The following is a 27,976-nucleotide window of genomic DNA, read 5'->3' as shown; positions in this document are numbered from 1 at the left end:
TGGAAGTGATGGAGGGTTCACAAAAGCAGGTCTGGAATGCCTTAATGCAACTTCTGCAGTGGGCCTGCTCTGACAGCTGAAGGATAAACTGGTAGGAGCAGAGCTGGGGCTGATAGTGGTTGAGTCAAGTGCTCTGCCAGAACATCACCCACTCCACTTGCAGTTTTCTGTCCTGGAGCTGGTTGCATTCAAAGTAGTTTTGTCAGGAATATCATTTTGAAAGGTGCTTTGGGACCCTGTAAGATGAAAGATGTGTTCTCTGAATGTAAAACCTTTATTACTTAGTTTTGAATTCCATTTTATTTCCTACTGGGTTTATGACTACAAGGGGACAAAAAGTAGCCAGAGGTGTCAGACTGTTTCAATCCTCTAAAGCGAGTATTTATAGCCTGGTGTTATATAGGAATCAATTGTGTGAATAGTTTTTTCTTTTCATAGGCAATTGCTATCATGGAAGTAGCACACGGGAAGGATCATCCATACATTTCGGAGATCAAAAAGGAATTAGAGGACCACTGAGCCTTTGAATCTATGCAATCCTTCAAACCTTTAGTTAAAAGCCTTGTTACGAAAGCCTTCAGGAGCGCTTTGAAATGCGGTAGAGTATGAACACAGTTCTGGCCTATAATTGGAATGACAAACACACTTAGGCCTGGCAAAATGTTCCCAGCTTCCACACATCTACAATTGCCTTTTTTCCCCCTTTTTTTAAGGATGCATCCATAGTTTCTTAAAGGTGATGCCTTTTGACAGCTCAAGTGCAAAAGTGGCCATTTTTTTCTCTGTGGATTTTACTGTGTATGTTATTTGTGTAAAGTAAATAAAGTCATCTTGACCCTTCTTGGGTGCCATAGTTTTGTGACATCCACTTTTGCCTAAGCTGTTTCATTTAATCTAACTAACTAGCAAAAGCTGTACGTTTTCAGTTATGGTTTAGTATCCAGTTCCTCTTTTCACTAACCATTTTTGTTTGCAGTGCCAATCCTAGGGGATTCATCACTGCAAGGCCCTGGAGCTCAGCATGGCCTGTACAGGGGATGCTGGTGCCTATGGCAGAGCTGGAAGGCTCGCACAAGGCAGGAATGATGCAATTTCTGGCTTTTTAACCCTCTTTACAAGTTAAAGTGAATTCAGTGCAGAGGAGAGCTCATATTTCCTTATAGCCATACCTTCGCCTCCAGTGAAGTAAAACTATTCTACTCATACGTTAGAAATTACTTTTAATAGAGGAACAAGAACATGTTCTGAGGAAAAAAATCCAGGACTTAAGTATGGGCAGAGAAATCTAAGCCTGGAGGGTGTTTTTTCCCTCCATAGAATCATAGAATGGTTTGGGTTGGAAAGGACTTGAAGATCACCCAGTTCCAACTCCCAGCCATGGGCAGGGATGCCTCACACTAGACCATGTCGCCCAAGGCTCCATCAAGCCTGGCCTTGAACACTGCCAGGGGTGAGTGGTAGGAGATTGCTTTTAAGGCTGGGGGAGGGAAGAGGCAGCAGAGTGTGGCTGTGTACTCCCCAGCACCAAAGTTGAAGTATGTTGCAGAGTAAAACTACATGACCTTTCCGTACAGCTTTCACAGCTTATAAAGTATGATGAGAGAAAGAGCACACCTCATCATCAAGAACTCCATCACATTTCCTTTATTGTAAGCACTGCTCTGAAAACAAAACTGCTAGAGAACAAGCTTTCATTTTGCTGAAAGCTTTCATTGCTCCCTCGCCAGCAGTTGTTGCTGGAGTACATAAAACTGCACCAGACCTCATGATTCCAGGAAGCCAAGGAAGAGGGCACCAGCTATTTTTATCCTAACCTTATCTTGTCAAGTAAACCTTAATCCAGGGAAGTAGCACCTTCACTTCAGAAAGTCTCTCCAGAGCCCAGACCACACCTCAACGCTGAAGAATCATCTTAGCCAAGCAGGACCACCAGCAGGAGCCTTGCCCTTACAGAAGGTTCTTGAAGCTCGCTGCAGCCCTGGCTGTGCCTGTCAGTTTAACATGGGAAGCTAACACAAGCACGGTAGGTGCAAATACAAAACCTTAAACTGTTACAGGAGAGAACACAGAGCACAAGCATAGTTTTCCTTGAAAAAAAAAATGGTTTATTGTATACTGTGAATATGAAGGACAGCCTTACCAAAAAACCTTAGTGACTGGAGACATTCTCATATTTGCCAAAGCATATCATAAACTATTTACACAAAGGCAGTTAAAAGGGTAAAAAATTACTGCAGTCAATTAATGCTGAATAGAACTTTATAAAAAGAGAAGGAAAAGGAACAGTGCAAAAATACTGTCAAAAGTTATCAGTTCTATACACAAGATAAAACTGACAAGCATAAGCTTATGGACTGATATGAATAGTACATTAGAATATAAAATAGCATGCATAGATTTTTTTCTATTTTTATTTTTTAAAAGGCTTTCAATAGCATAGAGTAGTTCTGCCATTCAGCCCTAACAGGAGGGACTGGGGGGGCTGGAAAGGCACATAACTGCTGCCTCATGTCTCTACAAAAGGTGTACGTACAACGAGGGGGTGAGATTCAGCTCACTGTTCTGTGCTGAACTGTCACGTACAGAGTTACAGAACAAATAAACCAGGAAGCGTCAAAATACTGAAGTAAAACAGGGCAGTAAAATCCAGTGACATAAAACTTACTTAAACATGTTATTTCATTTAACATGTCCCACACAATTATATATGGGAATATTACAGTCATCTGCATGTGTAAACTTTTCTCCTTTGTAAAATTGCCCAAGAAAGGTACTTTACTAGTAAGGAAAACGTGGTTTCCATATGGCGCAATTGCAACAAGATACACATCCTATTAACAGTGTTTCTGGCACTCAAGATTTGTTTTCTTTCAAAGACCAACTAGCAGCAAGAAAATAACTTTCGTTTAGCATGCACAAAAAGGAAGTTTTTAGACACTTACTTAATGCATGATTAAGTTGTGGAACTTGCCGACGCAGGACATCATGAAGGCCAGAGGAGGAAATAGGTTCTAGAGAGGAGGTTTCATAGGAGATGGCTCCATCAGCAGTTATTAAACACAGTGAGCAGGACTCAACTTTGGCCTCAGGAAGGGCCTGCAGGACTGGTTGCCAGGTCTACTGGAGGGGTTGAGCACCCTCTTCTAGACATAGTTCCTCCTTAAGTGTCACCTACCAGCCACTGTCCAAGAAAGGGAGGAAGCCTTCCTCTCCTATTCCTGCCTGCCTCATCAGGGAACACTGCCCCTGAAATACCTGGAGCAGAGTGTCTTACCCAGGTGATTTGGCAGAGTAAAACTATCAAGCACTACACATCTCAGCGATCAGCAGAAGTATTAGTCTTGCCCTCACTGTTAAAGAGCAGCTTTCACTGAAGAATCCCAGCACTACTTCAACACTGACTTGCAGTTCACCCTCCAAAGGCAAAGTCCTGCTGTTGTAGCATGTGGGAAGTGCTCAGTGAGGGTGCACAGGCAATGGAACCACAAAGGAACACACTGGCTAAAAATGGTTGAGAGCAATGGAACTGTAGTCCGAGATACTCTAAAAACACTGACAAGATTTATTTACTTGAAATATTTATGTAAGCACTGCTACTTTTGACCTGTGCACTACATGTTTCACAATCTAACAGTAGTTTATCTATGGTTAAGACTGTTGTCATGTCCCATCTGCCCAACAGCCCCAGCAGCCAGCTCTTCCCTTCCCCAAATGACAGTCCCTGCAAGCCAAGCCACGCAGCCACGTGTGCAGTGTCCTCCTCTCTCCAGCCTCACATGGCATCTGTACATCACACAGCACCAGATGCTATAAGAAAACTTCTCTAGGAGGCTTAGAACGAGCTGAGGACAATTGCCTTTGGCGTTTTGGACTTGAAACCTCTCTCTTGTTGGCACCAAACCCCGTATGACTTGGACTATACATCAGCAGATTGACACTTCTGTTTGTAGAAGGGTGTCAGGAGCTGCTTTCATGCAGTGCTTCCCTTTCAGGCTCAGTTCTGGTATTTGCTCCTTCAATGCAATGCATCCTTTATCGCACACAGTGGGTGCCACCCCACCACTCTGGATGTAAAGTGTTCTTTCCCACAAAGACAAGCAGCAAAATTTAACCCTGATCTCTCTCAGTGATGCCCAGGAGCTGCCACAGCAGGTATCACCCACACTGATGCTTCCACTTCGTGAGCACGTGGATCACAAACTGTAAGTGAGACTGACAATGGCTAATGCAATCATGATCTCTTCCCAGGAGACCAGGGGGAAGTCAGGTGTTGAGAATGCAGCACAGTCAGTAGCTGCTGCATTCTCCCCGTGGATTTGTGTGCTATATCCAAGTATGAGATTGCCCATCAGCATTTATTTTAGAGTGACTTCTGGGCTACAGAGGCAGCAGATACTGGATCAAAAAAATACTGTATTAGTTTGGAATGACCATCTCTCTTGAAGCACCAAGACTTATTCATTCTTTACCAAGCGATGTTTTGCCATTTGCATTTCTGTCTGCTTACAAGAAAGTAATTAAAAATAAAGCTCTTGAAATCATGCAACTATTTATTAATATTTGGAGTGAGGCAACTGTTTTAAATACGTGGAACATAAATGTCCTTCAGTATACTTTTTATAAAGGACTGCATTAGCAATAGGTTGAATAAGGCCTCACAGATGTGTCTCCTGCCAGCTGAAACTAGTTCAGGGAAAAGGTATTTCCAACAAGGCTGAGCGTTTAGGGTCCCTATCATCTATATAGGAGAAGGCTTGTGGGAACAAGCTTCATCCTCCCTCAGTTAATCCAGGACCTGAGGTGCCAAAGCAGGTCTGTGGAGGAGCTGGAACAAGTGAGACCTGAGCAGCTCATGTCCACCATCCTCACAACTTGGCTGTCATCTCTCCCCATCCCTGATCAGACAATGTCAGGCATGAAATGCTCAGACCAAAATTAACCAAAGATTGGAGGCCAGCAACCTCAATACTATCATTGGTGAGAACTTAAAGAAAAGACGGATTAAGTACAGATGAAGAGTGCACAAAAAGGAAAACACACACAATGGATTCCCAAGTCAGACTTACTCATCCACTCCAAGAGTCAGGGAGCATAGGCTGAACATGAATGTGGGTGCCTTGGGAGAAGACTTCTTAAGGAGCGGCTCCATTCATTGACCATTGATGCATCTTTGTGGGATTTTCAATCCAGACTTTCCTCCAAATGGATGAACCTGGTCACTGGTCTCTTGGAACCTGTCATGCTTTGATGTTAAACCCATGCAACACAACATACAGCAACTCCAGACTGTCCTTTTCTACTTAGGGACTCCGCTGTTTAAGTCTGCAGGACAGAAACTAAACAGTACTGTTGCTTTAAGTCTCATGTGTTCATTCCTGCTATGACTAATAAAATTGGATGCAAAATGCATTTTCCTGTCACTCCCTAAAGGTTAGGAAATGCTGCCCAACCAATTTCGGTGTGATAAAACTACAACAGGTTCAAAGTCAGCAGGTTCAGTTTTTCCCCTACAAAAGTGTATCACATTTCAATCATAAAGCATCGGCACGCTGAGGTTCGGTTGCAAGCTGGGGTGGAAAGGAACCTCTGAAGACATGCACCAGCCCAATTCATTTATGGTATTAGCAGATCTAGTCAAGATAAAATCTAGCTGGAAAAAATACATTGAAGTCAGATGAAAGGAAAAGTTTAAAATTACCATTCTTTGACAATGAAAGGGAAAAAGTGAGTCACATTGGCCTCTATCTACCATAGCAGGCACGGTAGGAGGTGAGTGGAAATGACTGTTTACTCCATGGCCACTCGTTTGGCTCATTAATGGGCACTGATTTAATATGGAAAGGATTTTTGGTGCCATTTTGTAATTAATACTTTTCTAAGACACCTATGATGCATCTTTGCATAAAAACCATTTGCTTAATCTTCTTTCTTTCAATCACAGCTCTACATTCTCTTATGCAATAACTCTCCTGTGCTCACTGTAGAAACAGAAGTAGACGTTTCAGCCAAGAGCAGTTGAATAGTAAGACACAGCGACAGATTCTTTGCCCTCCCTTCTCACATCCAAGTGGAGCAATGGGACTTGACAGCTCTGAGTTCAAACTTAATTCATCATTAGGAAATTATTCAGAAAGTTCTAACGAGATAACTAATTTAACACACTTTGCTTCAAGGTTTATTCCTTGGCCTGTTTCCCAGATAGAAAGCATCTCTGTGCAATTATCATGCAGATGCTGCTGCAAAGACTTTAAATGGTTGCTGCTAATTTAACAAGATCTATGTTGGCATTGGCAGAAGGAATCAGAGGAAAACTGAAGTTGACTGAAAACTCAACTAAGCCCTAAAAGGAACACGGTCAAGACATTAGAGCTGAAAAACTCCTCACCATTTGCTGGTAGCTGGAAGCCTCCACCAATCCTCATCACCTCATTAGGCCTCTACTGCAGAGTACCACATCAACACAGCATAGGTTTAAAATGCATTTAAGACACATTCTGGTACGCAGCCTTAGCTTAAACTCCCACTGATTTTAGGCAGGGGCCAGCGTGTGGGCCCCATTAGTGCTGAAGTTGTCAGCTTAGGCCTTCAAACACTGACCAGGGGTTTGGAGGAGGGAATGCAATGGAAAAGCAGTAATAAGACTAAAAGATTTAATTTAATCTGGGAAAGGGATACCAAGAAAGGTAATTTCACCATGAAAGAGTAACTACATCATGTGCCCTGAGAGGCTGCAACATCACCACCCTTGCAGACCTCTGAAGCTGGATGGGACTGTGGGCAAGCCCCTCCGACTTAGCTGTGGGGTGAGCAGGGCAGAGAGGGAGCAGAGACCCCGAGGGCTCCTCTCCAGCCTGATCCATCCTCCAGCCATCTATCAGGACTGCCAAGTTGGAGCAGGGCTGGACTGCCCACAGGAAAGAGGAGTCAGTGCAGGGGTGGGGAGCAACCTCAGTGCAGGAACTTTCCATTTCTTACACCAGAAATAACAGTGTGGGAGACCCACCATGATTTGCTAAAGCTTTGGTTGGTTGGTTTGGTTTTAATTCTATTTTTTTATCCCTTTTAATATCTTTTTAAAAGTGCAGTTACTGTCACTTCTAACTAACCGTGCATAAATGCCCTGCACACACTGCAAGGTAATTCATAACGTGCTATACTCCTGTGAAATGAACAGTTTGGAGAAAAGAATATGCACCAAGTCATACTAAGCAGCTAGCCAGTGCTGAGAGACAGAGGAGGACAGGTCTAACTGCTGAGATACTCCTAGGAAACAGAGGGTTTTTCCTAGCTCTGTCACAGATTTCACTGTTGGCCTAGGGCAAGCCAGTAAAGGATCTGTGCCCTAGTTATGCAGTGGATGAGGTTTGTTTCCCTTTTCTTTTCTGGTTGTAAACTTCAGGCAAGGACCATTTCTCCTTTATGTATTTATACAACATCCTCTAATCCTCACTGGAATCCCTGAACACTACGCAGATAAAATAGTAATAAATAGGAGGGAGAATCCAAAGTGACCCAGAGAAGAGAGATGATCTGTGCAATTCAATACAGTAAATACCCTAACAAAGTGAGGTGGGTCAACACCAAAAGACAGACTGCTCCCTGTGCTCAGAAACCACAAGATAGTGATGGGGGAAGACTTCAGGCAGACTCTGAGCTAAAGCTCTCAAGGGTCACTGTTTGGAGATCTCAGATATGGAAGAAAGACCATAATGACCATTTAAAGTTCAAATGACTAGAAAGTAAAATGATGACACTGCTGAAGGCAGTAGTTTACACGTGAAACTAAAGCAACTGGAGGTGCCTAACTTGAATGAGATTCCTTTTCTACAGGAGGTGAGCCTCAAGGCAGTAAAACTTTCAGTGTAATCCATGAGAACATGCTTGGTTTGAGGGTTTTTTCAGCTGCATTGAGTTGAAATTCCTCTGCTGTTTAACTCACAGACCACCACAGTTACCAGAAACACTCATCTGCTGACCTCAGCCTGCTCCAGGTCACTGCCCTTCACCCTGCACTGCTTCGGCTCTTCTGAACCACTTCAAGGACTGCAGACAGTAGCAAAGGCCTCGTTTAAAAGATCCAATATTGCTTTTTTTCAAGGCCTAATCTAAAACCTTAATTCTTGTGGAATTTGGACAGTTCAGCACCCAAAACGCTCTGCCCTCACAATGTCCTGTGTTTGAGCCCTCTGTAACGTGCCCTGCTGTGTGTGCAGAGGCTCAGGCCTCTGTGCTCCAGGACTGTGTCCCCACAGCTTCCACTCAAACACAACTGTAGCTGTAGCAGGTCTTGTTCTTACCATGGACGCCACGTGTCTGGGTCCAGAATGTTCTTACAGGAGAAAAAGCCCACTGCCAAATAACTGTTCATTTCAGAAGCTGTGTAGCAAAATAAAGCCAGCAAACTACCTTTACAAAGGATTGCTTTCCTTATGGACATGTTACAATCCAGACCAGTCATGCTGAATGTGATTCAGTTTGAAGGTCACTGTAAGTTTTACAAGTTATTAAAGTAATTCACAAGTTATTCCAAGAAAAATAAATTATATCTTGTATAAAATAATCCATGGGAGACTCTAGTAAAGAACAAGCATTCCTTACTTTCCAGACAACTTTAAGAAGTGCAATACATGCACACAGCGTTGTCAAGGCAGTTCCTCTTGTTCTTCGGTAAGGTTCAGTCAGATCCACAAAGCTGGATCTGGGATGTTTGAAAAGGTTAAATAAGTCTGGAGTTCTGCAGGAACTGGATGAGCACTTGATAGACAAACTTGTACTGGGCTATGGTCTGGATCATGAACATTCTCTGCTCCCGCAGGTGTCTCAGCATCACAGGAACGTCCACCTTCTGCAAAGCAAAGGAGAGAAAAAGGCATAAGGATGTAGGTTCATTAAATCAAACAATCATTGTCTTGAGTATCAGCTACCTGACAGGGAACTGCACTGTGTTTATGGAATGTAATGAATTATAACCAACTGCAGTGAAATATTACAACTTTGTTACCAACTTTTGTGTCAAGGAGTATATACACATCTGCACATCCAATGCTTTCCCCACTAAAGCTTACAGAAATTTCTGGACTGATGTAAATGGGCAGATGACCAAAGACTTGTCTTCCAGTTGTGTACCACTGATTACCTCTCAGCAGATCAATTCAACACCTAATAAAGGACTGCTGCTTTATGGAATTTTTTCTGCTTCAACATGTAGATTTTCAACTTGGGAAAATAACTCAATATATTGTGTTATCTAAGGTTAAAGGCCAGATATATCAGAAAGGTCTACTACAGAACTTAAACAGCCAAGATTAAATAGCTCAGTTCAGAGTCTACCACTGAGGGCATCAACAGGCCCCATGGCACGGGCATCCTGTGCTCTGATCCATGGTGAAACTTACTCATAGAGGGAGGATCTGAGAGTTTTTCAAATGGGAAGCAGGCATTAGAATCATAAGAACAAAGGTTCCCTGTGCAGGCAAATTCACTGAGCCTTCCACTAAAAGAAAAGGGGACTCACTGCCACCAGAACATGACACCAGAAACTGACACCTCCCACAGCCAAGTCTATGCCAGTGCATAGAAGAAAGCAATCTGTCAAGTGAAACCCAGTATCCACAATACATGTCCTGCGGACTTCAGGCCCACGTTAGTCTGTTCCATCTACTGAACATCCACGAGCAGTTGGACACATTAAGGTGTCCTCCATGAAGGTCTCTTCCAGCTCAGTTTCATCCAAAGGAAGTTCACTCACATGCCCTGAAAATGCTCTGCAACAGCAACTAAATCACAGTAAGTGGGGACGGATCAGGAGATCCACGGTGAAGGGACATCTCTAACCCTGGGGCACCAGCACCCTGTAACAGTCTGAATGAATGAACAAACAAGTTGTCTGAAACAGAGACCCATGAGGTGAAGCATTAGAAAACACTGCAAATTTCACTAGGTGTTACCATCATATCTCCAGCATTTGGGGAGCAAAAACCCCTATGAAGTCATTGTGCTTTACCTGTTACAACAGGTACATGAAGGAGCTATTCAGAAGTCATGGAGCCATGAAGCTCAGCCTGCCAGGCTCAGATTCAAAGAGCGTGGAGGATGACCCAAGATGAGGGATGCAGGTTTTCTATGGCAGCAGTAAATGCAAGCACTAAGATACACACCATTTTTGAGGAAACTCTTTAGCAATTCAAGATATAAAACTGGAGACCGGTTACTCTATCAGGCAACACAGAGTGCACTTTGTAATGCCAGTTTGCCATTCCAGAAACACAGAAAGGAACTTGGCAAGTCTTTCGATTTGGCTGAGGTAAGAAATGTTACAAGCACAATACCTGGACAAAGACAGAAACAAAGATTGCTGCTAATCCTTGGAGGTGCAATGAGCATGGGGGCTGCTTCCATGCACGCTGCAAGTTTTCTGGCAAGGTAAGGCATATCCATTTCTGTCCATATATATAAAACTCCATCTCCTTTCCATGTAAACGAGCCTTAACTCAGAGGCTATCACTTTCTGAAAACAAGGCTAAATATTCTGCCACATACCCCAACAAGCTGTTATAAAAGAGCATCTCTAGAGAGTCAACAAGCATAAAGATTTGTGATGAGTAATGTCATGTTATTTTCAAACAGAAGCAAGCAAGGACAAGCTCTTTCCAGCTCACTCAGAGAAAGCCCTCCCTGTGGTCTCAGATGCTTACAGAAGCCACACAGTCCTTGCTGACCAGAGTCATATGGAACCTGATCTCACCTGAGCCACTGCAACAGAACTGCAGCCAGCTTCGATCTGCACCTCACTTTCCTCTCTCAGCAGTCCAGTGCTTGACAGCTCCTTGGTTGTCAGTGAGCACACAGCGATCCCTGCACCTCCCCAAATGATGTGGCTTGGGGAGATCGGTTTATCTCGGAAATTAAGGAAATTTGACCTCTATTTGTAGTCAGCTTTACTCCAGGTGAGCAGAATCTTCAAACTCACCTTCATCACAAAGGTCAAAAAGAGGTGGCATTTGCAAAAAGAACAAACAAAAATGTTACTCGTTTCTGACTCCCAAACTAAGGGATCTCCTCTATGAAAATCCACTGCAGCTGCAATCATGAGTTGATGTCCAAACCAGATCTTGGTAGAGCAGGATCTCAATTACCTTCTTGTTCTACAGGTCTACAGCAGTAAGGATGTAATGATGTGACATATTACTTACTATACAGCACATTACTGAAACTGTATCCTTGCAACAGATACACAGCCTTAGACTCAACGAGCAATAGAAGCCACAGTGACTGAAGGTGTATAGAATTTGATTAAACATGGCTTTTTACCTAAACCTGAAACCTCTGACTCAAAGAGTTCCAGCAGTGCTGCAGACTTTCCAAGATGGTCTGTATCACGATTTCCAACCTCCCTCCCCTTTCTTCCTTCACCACTAATATGTTAACATTAAACTACTTTCTAGGACCAATTCTGAGGAAATCAACCAATTCATAAGACTAAAGCATCTGAAGTAGTAAGTTGTTCTATTTGAGGAAAAAATGCAACTCATTCTACTTCAAAATAAACCAGTAAAACTACTGCATGGAAAGGAACCCTCTCTGTGCACAATGCAGTACCTGTCACAAACTGAAATCATACTGTTAATCTATTCTTTTAATTAGGTTTTAATAAGCAAAAAATATTAACTTAGCACAATCTGGAGCAAAAAAGCCCTTAAGGAAAATAGTCTTTAATATTAATGATGATTTCACCATTAATCAAGACAAAAGAATGCTTTAATTAAGGGACATCAGAGAAATCCCTTATTGAGCACTACCGTCAGCTCTAGTGAAGTTGAATGAGAAATCTTTCTGAATGTCAAGGCTCACCCCCATGCTCAGATGTTGCAGCACTGCCTTAATCTTCACTTATTACTCAACTACTCTTTGCCAAAGAGGTGACTGCCATAAACCACAGCCAAACCGAGGTGGCCAGAACATGTTGCAACCAACTCTTGGCTTTGCTCCTGTGCACGCAGCCGGGTTACTGTAAGGGCAGATGCAGCTACCTGGTGCTCACAGGGGATTCAGGTATGGCTCTTGCAGCTATGCAGATTTCCTCGGGCATGTAGAAATGTCATGGCTGCTATGTGAACAACACAAGCAGTCGCTTCCAGGTGCCACTGTGTAAGGAAAGAAGTCAAGCAGGCTCAAGAGTCAGAAACTGTTGCCCCACACAGGAGCAGTTCCCTTGAGCAGCAGCCAGCACAGGAAGGCTGCAGGATTCCCAAAGCACATACCTATGGGTCCCTTCTGTTCAGGTCAGCTCCTCCTTTCCCTTTCCTCCCTCGCCCCCAGATAAAAAGTTGAGGAAAATAAGTGTAAATTGTGTCATAGATCTATAGACAGCTGCATCTCTAGTGAGGCCAAAGCAGAGACTGGAGGAGGTTCACAGCTGAACCAAGCCCAGGATCTCTGTGAGACCTTGTAAACTACAGAACGATGAGCTGCTGGGGGGGATAACAGAGTAGAAAGCAAAAAATAATGTCTTGCATCAACTTTTTTCAATGCACAGGAAGCTTCAACCTGTAACTCCTCTGTGGTAACACTGAGAGCAGGCAAGCATTTCAGGTGCATATATCCAGTCTTCCCTGAATTTCAAGCAACTCTGCCAGTGCGATGATTAATGAGAGGGGCAGGCTGATACACGTCCTGTCTGTTACTTCTTTGCTGCCAGTGTTACTCCTACAAGAGGTTCCTGGTCTTGAGCAGGTTTCTCTTGGCAACAGAAATCCCCAGTCTTCAATGGCTGTCACCAGGTGAAACTGTGGGGGCGCATTGTTACTTCAAAGGTTGGGGTGGGAGGGGGGACCCTGTTCTTCCTGGACAGTTTCCCAATGACATACGACACAGATGAAAGTTGCTACACATGGGTTTCTCTTAACTCCAGGCTGCATTACTAGTTTTGTAATATTGACGCAGTGGCCTAAAAACCCTATTCCCCAACATACACACTTCCTTTAAACACCAGTTTAATGTTTCCATCCAGGTGAGATTAGAGACAATACCAAGAGCCAGGAAGGAGTCCAAGGAGTGGATTTAGAGAGCAAAAAACTGGAGTTAAAAGAGCGAGGAAGCTGATATTATTCTCTAGCCTCTCTCAGGTAGTCCTTGTAACAAGCTGTCTCTAGGCTGTTAATTAAATACAGGTAGGAATTAGACTCAATTCTTAAAGGAGAGAAGAAAGCCCTAATTTTGAATGGGTTAAAATAAAACAAAACACATAACATCAACTCGAAAACTACAAGTAACCTGCCACGGGAAACCTTTGCCTGTTGCATTTAAGGCCCTGATCTCTCCAAGGCAGTAGAAAGCAAGCACTTCCATGGCTTTTAACCTCAGAAATGTAGCTGGTTAGCCAAGGAAGGAGCTCATGGCTGGAGAAGGCAGCTGACTCACCTCATTGTGCTCCAAGCAGCCGACCATCAGCTCGGTCAGGATGACCACGCCGGTCCTGCCCACCCCAGCGCTGCAGTGCACCACGATGGGCGGGTTGCAGGGGTTGCTGCTGTCCAGCACGCTGTTGGTGTGGCGGCGCACCGACTGGATCTCCTCCAGGTAAGCTGCGAAGAGAAAATGCAGGCAGGGTTGCAGGCAGCTATATGTCTACATGTAAAAATGGGGAGGAAAACACAATATGGAGAAGTCATGCTTTGTCCAAGTGGCAATAATTCACAGTTTTTACAACATACTGATTATTTTGGCCAGGATGCAGTGAGCAGCACTGGATGCAGCAAGTACCAGCTGTGTGTCAGTGATTACTTGAGAGTCTGCTCCTTTAAATTAAATAGTTCTTTTAAAAAATTTAATTCTGTTTCCCCCCCTGCAAATCTCCAAGTCCCCAAAGCAGATGATTCTAGACATTACTTACAGCAATCCCTGCCATTAACAGGCTGGGATCAAAACAACAGCTAAGTCCCATTGAAACTACTGCCTGTCAAAGGTAGTATCAGATGGAAACAGCATCCATCTGCGCTGATTCTCCCTCCCTCTCTCCTCCCTTCTAGAGTGAGATAGAATCTCACCCACCTCTCTGCTCAGGGTTTGTTTCTCAGCAGTTACCAGCCCTTCTGGGAGTTCATTGTCTGTTTCCCCTGCAGCCATTTCTAGAAAGTGCATAACTCAAGAACAGTTGTCTTGTGTCACCTGGTTAGATAAACACACCATAAACAACTACCCTGACCTCTAAGCATCATTCCAGCACAGGCTAGATGCATGACAAAGATGATGGACCTCACCCAGAAACATAGATCCAGATGCATAACTCTTAGACACTTCACTTCCCACCAGGCAGAGTGGGAAGTGAGGTGTGAGCTGAACTCTCCTGCCCTGACTCCTGGCGTCACGGCACTGCAGCCTGGGCAGTCCTTTTGACACAGGCAGCTGTAGCTAGAGGCCTAGCAACATCAGAAAATATGTGTTTTAATGCACACACTGAAATGGGACTGTACATGGTGGCAAACAATGGGACAGACAAAATGAGGACAGTCAGGTTCCAATTACCGCCACACCCAACCACAGCTGCGCGGGCTGGTAGGAGAAATAAAGCATGAAACAAAACTAAGAATTGGGCAATAGCTTTGCCTCAAAGCCAGATCCCATGGCACTCCTTTGCCAAAACTGAAATGCCATTTTTATTTTCTGCCTTGATGACAGAACTGGGAAAAGGAGGACATGTTATTGACATCAAGCTTATTCCATGTAAAAGGAAGTGCATCACTAAAGGACTGTAGCTGTGTCAAGACTGAAGTGGAACTAATGGACCTTGCTGAGGGAGGACTGAGCTGCAGTTGCAGCGCTGTCAGGAACTAAGAGGGGCAGGCATCAACAACACATCAGTACACCATGTGCAGACTCCTTCGATGGTAACTTACAGGTCTCTACATCCCACCCTGCTGCAGAGCCAGAGGTGTGGCTTTAGTTAAGTAATGGTTGAATCGCTATTACTTAATAGGGTAGTGTTTATTCCTTGGTAAGAAGCAGGAAGATTAATTCAATACAGATGAATATAATGGCTGTCTTCTCAGAAATGCATATACCAGGACCGTATCTAATCGGGAAGGCCCTTAGTATTGCCTGGGTACCTGTAGTTAGAAGAATGGCAGTGAGGTCAGATTTACTGCGTATGTGATGGAGCCCTCTGCTCTTTTGCAACAAGACTGATGCCTCTGGACAACTAAATGCTGGCTGACAGCAATAACGGCCTCCTATGGAACTGGAGGAGTTGTGCCATATTTCACTAACATGTGAACCTCTCTAATCACATTTCTGTGCAGCCTGATATCTCCTACACTCATTAGGGAGCTGGGAAGTGATAACTTACACTAACGGATCAGCCAACAGAGGTATTGTATTTAAAATTTCCTGAATCTTTAGCACTGCTGCTGCCTGATTTTTTTCTCTTGTTATGTCAGGCCTTTCAGGGCCAAAATCCTCAATCGCCTTAGTTCCTACCTCTTGAATCCCACTTTTTTCTCCAAATCACAGCAAAGTACAACCTTTATATGCTCAGCAATAACCATTTAATACCAATCCCAGCTGTAACTAGGTGCAGAGAACTGAATCCAGTGTGAGCAACCTTTGATGTATTTTATCATGCAAGTTAAAGAAATCTTACATAAAAAGCCCTGGACTTCTTCTGGACACCCATGGTCTGGCCAGTCAGTGTACTGCAAATGCCACACTGTCCTCTCTTGTCCAGAGAGAAGATGCTTGACCTTCAGACCAGTAGTCGCATAGCAGCCAGAGTCTGTGCGGAACTTGGTTGTCACCTTGAACTTCCCGTAAGTGGCTGAGCTGTGCTTAGAGCCCAGTTTGGGCCAATAACGATGACTCTTACTTCTTCCTCCCTCCTTAATAACAAAAAAAACCCAAACAAACAGAAAAAAGCCATTAGTTCCTACAACTAAAATTCTCTACAGAGGGCATAAAACTCTGCAGATAAGCCAAGTTATTTCAAGTTACAGGAAGAGCAAGGAAATCCTACAAAGTAAAGAAAATATGCACTGAAACATCAAACTCTCAGCCATATATTTCTAAGTGTAAAAATGCTTGAAGAGCTAACTCGTCTTGTGGTGAAAGCCAGCTTACACCACCTCGGTAGATACTCTCCTCCTGGAGAAGCTTCTCCTTTAAATGGAAGGAGATTCTCTTCAGCAGCTTCTAAGTATCTGTTGTTGATCAGCCTTGGGAACTGGACAGTGACTTGATGTGCTATGGCGCTCCCTGTGTCTGCTAGCAGCGACCCTGCACAAAGCTAAATGCAGTGTTAGTTAGCACCATGTGCCAGTTGTTATAACATAGCACATAGTTCTTGGATTTACAACAGAAATAACTGTTTTGCTTGGCATAAGAATAAAAAGATTCTTCTTCTTTTTTTTAACATGAACACTTCTACAGAAACAACAGCTCCTGGTCTCTCTGCAGCTGATAAGAGTGACGGTATGCAGGACTGGCCTTGGGCAGGAGGGAAGTCTGTGTCATTTTAACCAGGAGCAGTTCAGTGCTCTCTGTGGAAACATCTTTGTTTGGTTTGGCCAAACTGGAGTGAAGCAGGGAGAAGGGGGAGCGCTGCTTGTTTTGCTTTAGAACTTGCCAAACTCAGTATCAGAAAGTTACAATGTCTAGTATTATAGCAGGCATATGTTCAAACAGAGCAAGAGGAAAAAGGATTGTTCATAGAAAGAACAGGTTCCTGGAGTGGGAAGTGATGATAATGGGAGATTTGCTCTCATCAGAAAGAACTGTGCTCTGTGATTTTACGTACCTCCTCAGCTGTGACCATGGCTATAACATTCACCCCCTGTTCCCACACCATCTGCCAGAAGTCATGGCATGTGTGTGGCAGAGGCCCTTGGGTAGCAATATAGTGCCATTCCTCTCCACCTACAGTAACCTGGGAGAAAAAGAACAGAAAATACACTCAGTGCCCAAATTCTCAGCAGTGCCTGTCCCATAACTGCCCCTTAAACAAAAGACACCATAACGAAAACTTTACTTTGTTCTGCACTTTTGCCCAAAATTCTGAACAAGAATCACCCTTTGATAAGAGCAAATCTGACAAAACACAATTTTTGGTGTTTCCAAGTCCTTTCTTGAAGCCCATAAACATAAGCTTTGACCAAAATGTCATTTATTTCTCTTGCCATTTGCATCTGGATCATACAGATGAAAAGAAGTTGTTGGGGTTTTGCTGAGGCTCTGTTTCTGATATGGCTTAAATACAAATAAGCAGCTGACTCACTTCTTGGGCTTAGTGACAGAGCCACGATGAGAGAAAAAGTGAGCGCCAGAGGAAGTGTCTCTATGCATTAAAAAGGCAACTGCATTGCTGCAAATGAACACAACAGTCGTGGAGAGGGCCTGAGTGCAAATGACATTTTCCACGATGAAAGCTAAAGGCCTCTGCTGTTTAGGATCTCCCTCAAGTATTTTCCACTCAGGCGAAAAATAACTTCTTAAACAGACTCTTATTACACTGAGCACTGCTGAAGATGCGGCCAAGCTGTCCCTAGGGGATGCAGTTATGCCCACACACTGTACATAACACAGAGCTCAGACGGGCCTGTTGCCAGCTGGTAATGAGATCAAGACAGGCTTCATTTCAAGTTAACTCTTCCTCACTCATCTTGGGTTTTTCAGTTCAGAAGCTGCAAACTACTGTGAAGTAAATCCAGCATATTAAATGGCTTGCATATCGTAGAATCATAGAATGCTTTGGGTTGGAAAGGACCTTAAGCTCATCCAGTTCCAACCCCCTGCCATGGGCAGGGACACCTCACGCTAGACCATGTCACCCCAGGCTCTGTCCAACCTGGCCTTGAACACTGCCAGGGATGGGGCATTTATCACTTCTTTGGGCAAATTTAAAATGATCTAAAGCTGTAGTCATACAAATCTATTTCCCAACACATAACTGGATTACCAACCACATCTTATAGAAACATTTGCATGACAACATGTAATGACATTATCTGTAAAGCACAAACATACAGATTTACACACTGTCAATTAGGTAGTGCCCTGAACACACCCAGCATTCCCTTGGAGTGTAGAACACTGCTTCATTTACCTCACTGAGGCAGATCTTCATATAACTATGAAGTTTAAAAAACCAACAACAACAAAATCACTTGTTTATAAAAAAATATGATTTTATGAGAGCTTATTTGCTATACATCAGGAAAGGTTTATTAAAAAGGGAGGTTTTTTGCAACATTTTAGGTAAAAAGCCAAACCACTTTTACAGCTACCAGCTCTCAGTTGGAAATATGCTTACCAGCAAAAGGGAAAACCAAATGGAAGATTGCAAGGTAAAATATTTTCCCTTCTCAGGCTAAGAGCTCCTAATCCTCCACATTAGCCCAGAGTCACTTCTCACAACAAAGTTATAAATCCCAGAGAAGATGATTTACAACAGAAATACTGACACGTCCACACATACCAAGGTGCTGGCGGACAACGCTACAAGGAGCAATCAGTAACTCTGACAGGTTTAACCACATACTACGTTTGAGGTACAGGTCTTTGAACACATTGGCAGAAATAGAATGGATTTCTCTTGTTATTTAAACAGCTGCTCATTAAGCTGAGATGCTTGGGGTTTTACACCTGTAACTAGCATTTTGTATGATAACACATTTTTCTCTGCATTGAAAACTGTTTTCTACTCTGTGTATCAGCTCATTTTCTTATTTCTTCCTATGCAGCATTCTCCTCTTTGACTGGTGGTTAAAATCTGCAAGACCAATGCAGGCAGACTCCTCAAGTTCTTCTCTTAGGTGGGAATGAATACAAGCTGCGCAGCACTAACCAGCATCCTGCATCTGGTTTTGTGCTTGCATGCTCGTCTGCAGTACTGCTGGTACAGTATTACTGAACTCTTTAAGTTAATATTGACCTGACCAGTCAAACCAAGTGGTATTTAGAACTTTTTTGCTTGATTCGTTAATTTAATCACAATTTTTCTCTCTGGTATAGACAATCTTTGTATCTTAACAGCGAAGGTCAGTGGTAAATAAGCAGGATTACATGCTATTTCTGAGCAGTGGGAGCTGGAATCCTCCAGGCATGGATCTTACCAGGATGATATAGGAGTCTTTGTCTACTGACTTCTGGTCCAAATACCCAGCCTTCTGGCACATGATATGAAAGGACCATAAATAGTCTGGAGGGAATGGGATGTCTGGAATGTTTACTGCATTCTAATGCCCTAACTACAGGACATTAAAAACCGAATATTGGGCTGCAAACACACACATACTGTGCTACTAAGGTGAACTTTGGAGATGCAATTTCACCTTCTAAGCAAAAGAACATCTGCTTGGCTTCCCTATGCACCACTACGAGCGTGAGGAAAATACTGGCAAGGACTCTTGTCATGTGCTAGAACATTTGTGCGTGTTCCTGGGTGCTGTATGAATGCGAGATGCGTCCAATGCTAACGCACAAGGAAAATGTGGACTCAAAACTAGCCAAAGAAAATTCTTTTCTGGCTAGTGCTGCTTTGTGAGCATAATTTATGTTAGGAATCTGTTTTTTTGCTGGTGTCCTACAAAGCAGATGAAAAATTTTGGGCTTAGAAATCCATAACAGCAATGCCTGATTCTGCGAAACCTCAGTATCTATCTCCTGGTGTTCAAGGCCAGACTGGACAGAGCCTTGGGTGACATGGTCTGGTGCGAGGCATCCCTGCCCATGGCAGGGGGTTGGAACTGGGTGATCTTAAGGTATTTTCCAACCCAAACCAGTCTGTGAGTCTATGAACAGGAATTAACACTGTAAATCACAACCAAGGCGGCCAGCAAGTCTCTTTAAACTTTTAAAAAGTTCTTACTCAAGGAAAATATGAATTTAACAGATGTTTTATTTATTATGTTTGAATTATTTCTTTTTAATTTGGATTTTGACAATGAGAAAAAGTAGATAGCCCTTCTCTGACAACAACAGAATCTGTCATCTGAGGGACAGGAGTGCTGTTACTTCTCTCAGGGTACAGTAAAAGCCAACAAAGGACTTTGCAAATACTACTGGAAGCTTAAAGAAAACCAAGCAGCTACAGCCACTGCAGGACAGTTCATTAGTAAAACCTGCCATGTTTGTAAGTAACAGACCATTTCTTAAATTATTTCTACACTGAATTAAGAAGAAATCTGAAGTTTCTTGATAAAAAGTTATTTTGAAACAGATACTGGATGCAGTATCTCCAACCAGAGACATGGTAAGGTGTAAGGTGGTCTCTTTATCAATGTTCTCTTTACCAATGCATACTTAAAAAATCTTTAAAAATCACTAATCTCATCATAAAAGAAAGAAATACATTATTTTTATATATAATCGCAGTGTCTATGTGAATGTGTCACTCGTAACTACATACTGTTGCTTTGGACATGGAACTGCATACATGGAGCTCCATCCCTGTTCTAAAAATCATATCCTATATGCTACTAAATGGAAAAAATATTTCAGCCAAACCTCTTGAAGTATTTCTGTCAGGCTGCACCAGTCAGTCACAGGGACTCATTCCATAGGGGTTGTTGCAGTGCCGCAGTGGCCTGCAAGGCTAGTGGGACTGATAAATCAGAACATATACTGACTGCACGTCCTTTCAGGTACAGGCTCATGACAACCACATTACACTGCAGGCAGTGGGCCGGTCTAACCCATTTTCATGAGATTTAAGAAACACGGCATCTCTTTCTGCACTAACCAATGGAGATACTCCACAACCAGCTGGCAGAGGTGGGCATCAAAAAAGTAAAGATACCTCTCTGAAATGACCTCCCAGCCTCCAGCAATTAAATCTGCTCATGCATGACACTGGCACAGGGTGCTCAGAGAAGCTGTGGCTGCCCCATCCCTGGCAGTGTTCAAGGCCAGGTTGGACACAGGGGCTTGGAGCAACCTGCTCTAGTGGAAGGTGTCCCTGCCCGTGGCACGGGGTTGGAACTGCATGAGTTTTAAGGTCCCTTCCAATCCAAAGCATTCTGTGACTCTATGTTAGTTGATAGGGGACTTTAGAGACGCTGACACAAAGGTACAATGATGCATTCTAACTAAGTTACCTTTTCAGAAGCTCCAGAGCTACAGAAAATGCTGCTATGCATCCAGAAAGGCAAAAAGCAGCTCTAACATACCTTCATTTGCAAAGCAAAGTTCAAGAAAGGTTTTACCTTTATGTGTGAAGCATTGATGTAGCCTGTGTTGTTTTCTTTGGTCGGCACCAGCTCTACTCTGTTCTCCTCATAAGGAACGACCTCCCTGATGCGGTTGCGCTCAGTGTTTTCAGGCAAGGCAGCAGTGGTGAAGATCCCATCTGCCTTTTTCTTTGGAATCTGCTCGTATTCTGTAAACACCATCCCCTCTTCCAACTTCCTCTTCAGGATTTTGCACTAAGATTTAACAGGAAGGAACATCAATCCATTAATTCTGCCTGAAGGACCATTTACCACTAGACCTGTCCATCTGTTCTTTGAATTTCAAGATATAGCCATAGCAGTCTCTCACTCACTTCTTTCAGTTGCAGTTATCTGAGGGAAAATGACACACACTGATTTCTCCTGTGTAAAACCACAAGCAAATGTTACATTTTTACATTCAAAGCTCCATGTTTTTCAAGGCTGATACCACAAAAAGCAAAACCCTGCTAAACACAATCCTGGTTCAGTATGAATTTGTATGTGATTTCACCAAAATAGATACTTGTAAAAGTATTTCATATTTAGGGAAGAAGATTGTGCTGCAAGAAGTGTGATGTAGTCCATATTATCAAAATACTCCCTAACTTGAAAAAATGCAACTTCTGTGGTTGGGCACAACCCTGCATATGTATAGGTAGAGGTTAAGGTCTGTCGTCTGCATACCAGAAAGCATAAGGCTGAAAATCTTCATCCAGAAAGCCAGAAAGACTCTTTGCAAATATGTCTTTCAAATCTTAATGGCAGCGTTTTCAATTTCTGAAATTCCATATACATGCACACACATCAGAAGGCAAACAACTCTTGTTTGACAATTTAATCCTGTTCAGAGACATTAACTGAACTCCTCAGTTGTACCAGAACATGGAACATGGGATCTAGGGATGATCACTGCAGGAAAAACTGCCTGACCAAGTGAAAAACATGCAAAATGTTTGATTTACAGCTTGAGCTTGTATGGTCACATAAAATAGTGAACAGTCTCAATTTTCACTGACTTCAGTAAATGTTCCAGACGTTTAACAGAATTCAAAGACACACCAGTGTCGACCACAGACCTCTTCCATTAATGCTTCTGAAAAACTTTTAAGAACATTTTTTTGACATTTTAAATCAAATGTTAGTATTTTAGGGACTTCATGCTGCTGGGAACAAAGGGAATGAGAGACATTGCATGAGCCTCCATCTTACCCTCTCATCCATTGGCACCTTGGTGACTTCATCCTGGCTGTCCTCCGGCACTGGAACCCTAGCAACTGAGAGTCCGTTCAGTGCTGCCAACATCAAGGGCCTCTTCTGGGCCTCCAGGCCTGCCATCTTCTGCTTTTCTAGATTCTTTTGGCAAGAAAAGGCACGTTTTCATCTCTGTGTGATTATTTATAATGCCAGTAAAATGCTGGAATGTTTTTTTAATCTCCAAAATCTGCAACTCTCTGGCCAAGGAATGCAGATGATCACCATTAGCATCGTAAATTCAAATACAACCTCTATTCTTCCTGTTATTCCTCAAAGGCCTGCTCCTACATGAGCACAGAATTTTAATTTCAAAGCAGCAATCCCAGCGTGTAATTCGGTTTACATGCCATTAAAAGACATAAAATACAATCCTGAGCATTTTTCTGCAAACGTTATGCTGAATGTAGGGCACACAAAGCATCACCCTGTTATGTTAAAGTAGCCCCGCCGTAGCCAAGATACCTGGGGCACCTCTGAAAAAGCAATCATTTCAATCTATCACAACAAACAGTAAAACACAGGCCATTGTTTCTCTTCTGTGATGGTAATACTTAAAATGAGAAGTCTTCTGATGCACTCAGCTATTACAGTGATTCAAACAGCATCCATGATGTATTTTGCACTGAAACCTGAGCTCACATATCCCAGAAACCGAATGTATCAGCAGCCAGGAAGGGATATTGTTTATCATGTCCATGCATCATGTTATACTGTGACATGGAGAACCAGAGTATGAATTCTAATTTCATCCTTATGCCTCTCCTTATGCCACTGGGAGCTGAAACATCAAAAAAGAAGACAGACCATCTCCAGAAGTATTCAAAGTAGGAATATTATATTCCATTTCCTTAACGCTTTCTGTGGGGTTTGGAAGGAGAGATGAGCACAAGAGAAGCCTGGTTCTCTGCGTGCCTATGGTGTGGTCACCACACAGGCCAAGCTCAGCTCCTAGAAACACACTACCGAACATGAATGCCCTCAGACATCTGTAAATGGCTTGATTTTTCAAAAGCCCTGTGAGCTGCTTCCTCACCACTGGGTTCCTCCACAGCACTATGCAAAAAGCAAACAAAAAAGGCAAAACAAAAATCCAAACCCATCTGCTTTCTTTCCAGGCTTTCAGAAAGTAGGAAAATGCAAGTATTTTTCCTTTGTTTGGGGATTTTATTATGATTACTCCTTGCAAAGTAAAATAGAAAAGCCTGTGTTTAAAAGATCATGGTCATCAAATTACCATTCATACAACATGCAATTCCTATGACAAAAGGAAGGTCTGCATGTGTTAAGACTGCTGACCTAGGCTGAAACCACTTTAAAAGCTTAATGCTAAGACTACCCCTTCCAAAACAACAACAAGAACCTTTTGACCAAAGGCTGCTCTGAATGATTATTCAGACAAAGAGTACTCAAACACCACCTCTAAACTCTCTTCTCACCTTCATTTCTATCCTAAAATCCTTTGGGTTCCTGTTTCTCAATGTTTCCTTTCCTCAGAAGATCAAAAGAGCATGTATATGCTTGTTGTTACAGTGAAGTAGACATTGACTTGACTACTTACAGTCAAGTATCTATTTTAAATTTAAAGTATAAGATCCTGCAAGGAGTAAATTCAGTCTCCATGATACAACTTAGTGGCCCAAGTTTGATTCCTAGCCATTACATCAGTGTAAGGATCACCAACAACTGAGAGGCACTATAGAGATGTTCAGAATTTCTCTGAATACGCAATAGTATTTAAACCTAACTAGTTACTGATCTAGTACATTACAAGCTCTTTTCTGCTCTGGACCATTTAGATGCTTTATGAATTTGGTTTAGGACTTGTTTTTGTTTCAGCCCTCAATTCTGAAGAACTACAGTACACATTTAGCCTTCAGTGACTGCAGTTGCACTTCTCAGAGCATTGCATCAAGCACATCCCTCAGTCACTAAATGGTAAGCACCTCATATGCTTCTGCCATTGCTTGCAGTGGCACTGGAGCCTTTAAATACTTCTTATTCTGAATTTATTGCAAGTTTAAAAGGTGCTATTTCTCATTCTTGAGTACATTTTTTAATGAATAAACAATCCAGATCCTCAACCACGTAGCCTCTCCATCTGCTGCTTCTGGAATTAAATCTACGGTCACTCATTACTGGTAAAAACAGCAATCCATAGTCTACAGCTACCAGGGTTTTATTCAGGTAACTGCTATATAAAGTAGCAGGAAAGGCAAACTGAGAGATCACCTGAAAAACTCAAATGAGTTTCCGTTGTGCTATAGATTATGTGATACTTATCTCGACATCCCTGCAAAGAAGCAATAAAATGCTAGTGCCGAAACACAACCTCCCATCTCAGCAAACATGTTTCAGACCCACCCTGCCTTAGAATCCACACAGGCACAGGGGAGCAGGTACTAAGGGGGACTTTGTGGTCAGCCTCCTCGTCACCCAGTGCATGCTCTGCACCCACCTTGGGCTGGCACTGCTCTCGGGGTGGTGGTGGCACCATCAGCTGGATCAGACATGGACCTGGCCAGCAGGCGAGAAACCACATTGGAGGAAGCATACAGCCCAAAACTGGGGCGTGAGATCAGCCCCTTTGGTGGCCACGCAGACCCACGAAACGAAACTGGATGTAGCACTTAATATCACATTTCCCAACTTTAAGCAAATCAACATCTTCCCACCCAGGTGTTCTCCAGAGTTTACTGATCCAGCAGTTTTTGGTATGCAAACTGACCTGTATGATTACCAATTTCCAAGAAGCCACTGCAACAGAGGAAGGCACTTACCCTCATCATGATTTCTCTTTCTATAATGCTATCCTCAATAGAAAACATTTCAGACACAGGTCTTTCCTTGACAGGTTCTTTCTTGACCCGCTCCTTCACACTTGTGAGGTCAGGCTCTGAGATAGAGGGCCCGAGCGAGGACCCGTTTATTGCCATTTGATCAGTTCGAGACACACTAATGGCTTTGGAAGGCCCTGGCCTCATGGCCTTGGCCCTGGCTACAGCCACAGAAATGCTAACAGGGTCCTGCCTCAGGGCTCCATTGCTGACACTTTTCCGAGGCCCAGGATACTCTGGAGGAGGTTTATTTGGTATTCTAGCCAAGGCAGCTTGCAGCTGAGCACTGTACTCCATGTTCTTATGGAGGGCTGTAATCTGCGACACAGATTCTGGGGTTTCTTCTTCCTCTTCGCTTTCACTGCTGTGTATCAGCATTGTGGCATCAGAGAATGTCTTTTTGTGATGATAATGAGGAATCTGCTGAACTTCATGCGCCATCTGAACGGACTCTTCTGGCTGCACTTGCTCCCGCAAAGTGTTCCTGCGCGGCAGAGGAGCATTTAAAGTTTTTAGTGCCATGGCTTCTATACCACGTACCATGTTACTGATGACCTCCAAGCTGTGGCGCTTGTTCACAGCTGCGTGGTGCTTCACTGCCATGAGGGGCTCACTGACCTCTTGCAGTGACTGACGGACGACTGGCGAGCTGTCCTCTTGGAAGGTTTTAACCGAGAGCTGGACCTTGCGAGTGACCAGGTCAGGACTGCTCCCACTGACATACTTGTGCCGGTGGCTTGCCAGGTCTGGCGTGCTCGTGGCGGGACGTGGACGTGGGTATGGAGGTGGGGGTCTGAAGAGATAGTTCTTTAGCATGTGAGCGGTGTTGTAGCTCTGGCTGCTCTGCAGCTGCATGTTAGCCAGCTCAGGTGTGCTGACAGTATGGGATATGGCACTGGCTGCTGTCTTACTCTGAGCAGCATTGTTAGGGTTCATTTGGTCAGATGGGGCGACAGGCTTGTTGTAGCCACTACTCCGGGGTCCGTATGTGATTGTGTAAGGATGTCTCTCTCGAATCTCAGGCTGGCTATAAACTAGGTCTTCCGGCTGGTTGTAAGCATGTGTGTTTCCAATATTGAGATTCCTCAAAGACTGACTTTGGCTATCCATCTGGATCACCCCTCTCTTCATTTGCCTCATGACGGTTTCATAGTCTGGAGTTGGCCGGTAGGATGGTACTATGATTGCACTATGTCTGTGGCTGGGGATATAGTCTGCTCTCATGATGTCACTTCCAGGGATGCTCAGATTAGAGGACATTGGAGATGCCTGGATGAAGTTCTGTGAGCGATTGAGAGAGTTCATGCTGTGGGCACTGCATACGCTCCCATTGGGTCTGTTACCATTCAAGTAGCTGAAGTCCATTGGACACCTATCCAAACTGGTCTGAGACCTACAGTAGAAAGTTTCTTCATTTCCATGGAAAATGCTATCTGTGTAGAGCAAAGATAAAGACATTGATGATTTTAACATACAACTACTCATTCAATGTTAACAAAACTTCAAATGAAATCTGCACCAATGAGTACAGAGACAGTTTGGTGTACAACAACTGCTGAGAACATTTGGTTTTGGGGGCATCCTTGAGTCACTGAAATAGAACTAAAACAAAGCTACTCACGCAAATGCTGCCAGCAGTTAGCAAAATATGGTAGTTCAGATCCTTGTGGGAGACATGAAAGGGGAAAGAGAGGAAGTGTTTTTGCCTGAGGTGGCAAGGAAGAATAAGGGGGCATCTCCTCCCTCAGCATCCTGGAATGATTCACTGCTGCTGCCACCTTAAAAACCCCAGTGATGCTAGCCTGTGGTAAACCTAAAAGTTCTCTTGTCTTTTCTGTTGATGCACTGCTGTCTGTGATTTGAAGTAGTAGAAGACTCTGAAATTGGAACTCCTACTTCAAACCAATCAACAGTTTTGAGGATCTGAAGTGTAACACTGCAGGGTGACCAAGACTCAGAGGAAAAACACAAACAAACAAAACACTCTACAGATGCACTAGAGAATATTAAAAATTTCACAAAGGATATTTGAGAAGGAATCAAGATGGTAAAGATGATGTCCTGCATCACAACTTTACGCAAGACTGTCCCTGTTGAAAATCTTGTAAGAAAAGAGTAGCAGCTCCCAAAGTTGTGAAATCAGCTAATTCATCAGTACAGAGATGAATATGTGTAAAACTAAGAGAACTTAACAATTCTTCTAAAACTGAGAATGTCCCTCTTCAGACCCTCAGCTTTGCAGTAAATAAGTAGTACCCACTAAGACAAATCTTTTACTGTATGCAAGGAATTAAACTTATCAAATTCTACTTTAAAATTAGTCAGACCATCACAACTCTAAAACACTCACAGGTATGACTAAGATCTCCTCTGCTGGTGAGAGCACTTCAACTGTGCCCCTCATGAACTGCAAAGAAAGCAGCCTAACAGACCTGGCTACGTGTATTCCAAAAGGTGGTGTGGTTAAGGGTGTGAGATTCAAGGTGTTTAGGGGCTGGGCACCCTTCCCAGCCTTGATCAAAGTAACCTGATACAACCTTTTAGAGAACTCATCTCTCAAACGTTGGAGTAAAAATAATTAACCCTCCTTATGTCCGTAAGACTAACAATGTAGGCAGATGTTGGTGAAAAGTCAGCAGAACAGACTATCTAAATACACAGTTTCATGACCAGGATGCTCTGATTTCTCCT

At 43.2% G+C, this 27,976-nt stretch overlaps 2 protein-coding genes across 2 annotated transcripts in view; one reads left to right on the top strand and one right to left on the bottom strand.

Moving 5' to 3' along the window:
- SMYD2 (SET and MYND domain containing 2) overlaps window positions 1-864 on the top strand; it is a 29,822-nt gene extending 28,958 nt beyond the window's left edge. Inside the window, exon 12 of the mRNA XM_030499878.1 lies at window positions 439-864. Within this exon, the coding sequence (XP_030355738.1) occupies window positions 439-519 (81 nt within the window). The 3' untranslated portion in view covers window positions 520-864. The remainder of the gene's footprint in view (window positions 1-438) is intronic.
- A 1,224-nt stretch (window positions 865-2,088) lies between these two features.
- PTPN14 (protein tyrosine phosphatase non-receptor type 14) overlaps window positions 2,089-27,976 on the bottom strand; it is a 122,943-nt gene continuing 97,055 nt past the window's right edge. The window contains exons 13-19 of the mRNA XM_030499580.1: window positions 25,229-26,718; window positions 22,407-22,550; window positions 21,192-21,410; window positions 16,787-16,915; window positions 15,638-15,872; window positions 13,420-13,583; window positions 2,089-8,845 (exon numbers count right to left, since the gene is read on the bottom strand). Of these exons, the coding sequence (XP_030355440.1) occupies window positions 8,717-8,845; window positions 13,420-13,583; window positions 15,638-15,872; window positions 16,787-16,915; window positions 21,192-21,410; window positions 22,407-22,550; window positions 25,229-26,718 (2,510 nt within the window). The 3' untranslated portion in view covers window positions 2,089-8,716. The remainder of the gene's footprint in view (window positions 8,846-13,419; window positions 13,584-15,637; window positions 15,873-16,786; window positions 16,916-21,191; window positions 21,411-22,406; window positions 22,551-25,228; window positions 26,719-27,976) is intronic.

Source organism: Strigops habroptila, chromosome 10 (genome assembly GCF_004027225.2).
Source record: "Strigops habroptila isolate Jane chromosome 10, bStrHab1.2.pri, whole genome shotgun sequence".
Lineage (NCBI taxonomy): Eukaryota > Metazoa > Chordata > Aves > Psittaciformes > Psittacidae > Strigops > Strigops habroptila.
Note: the sequence above shows the minus strand (reverse complement) of the source record. Positions and strands in the feature narration are given on the sequence as shown.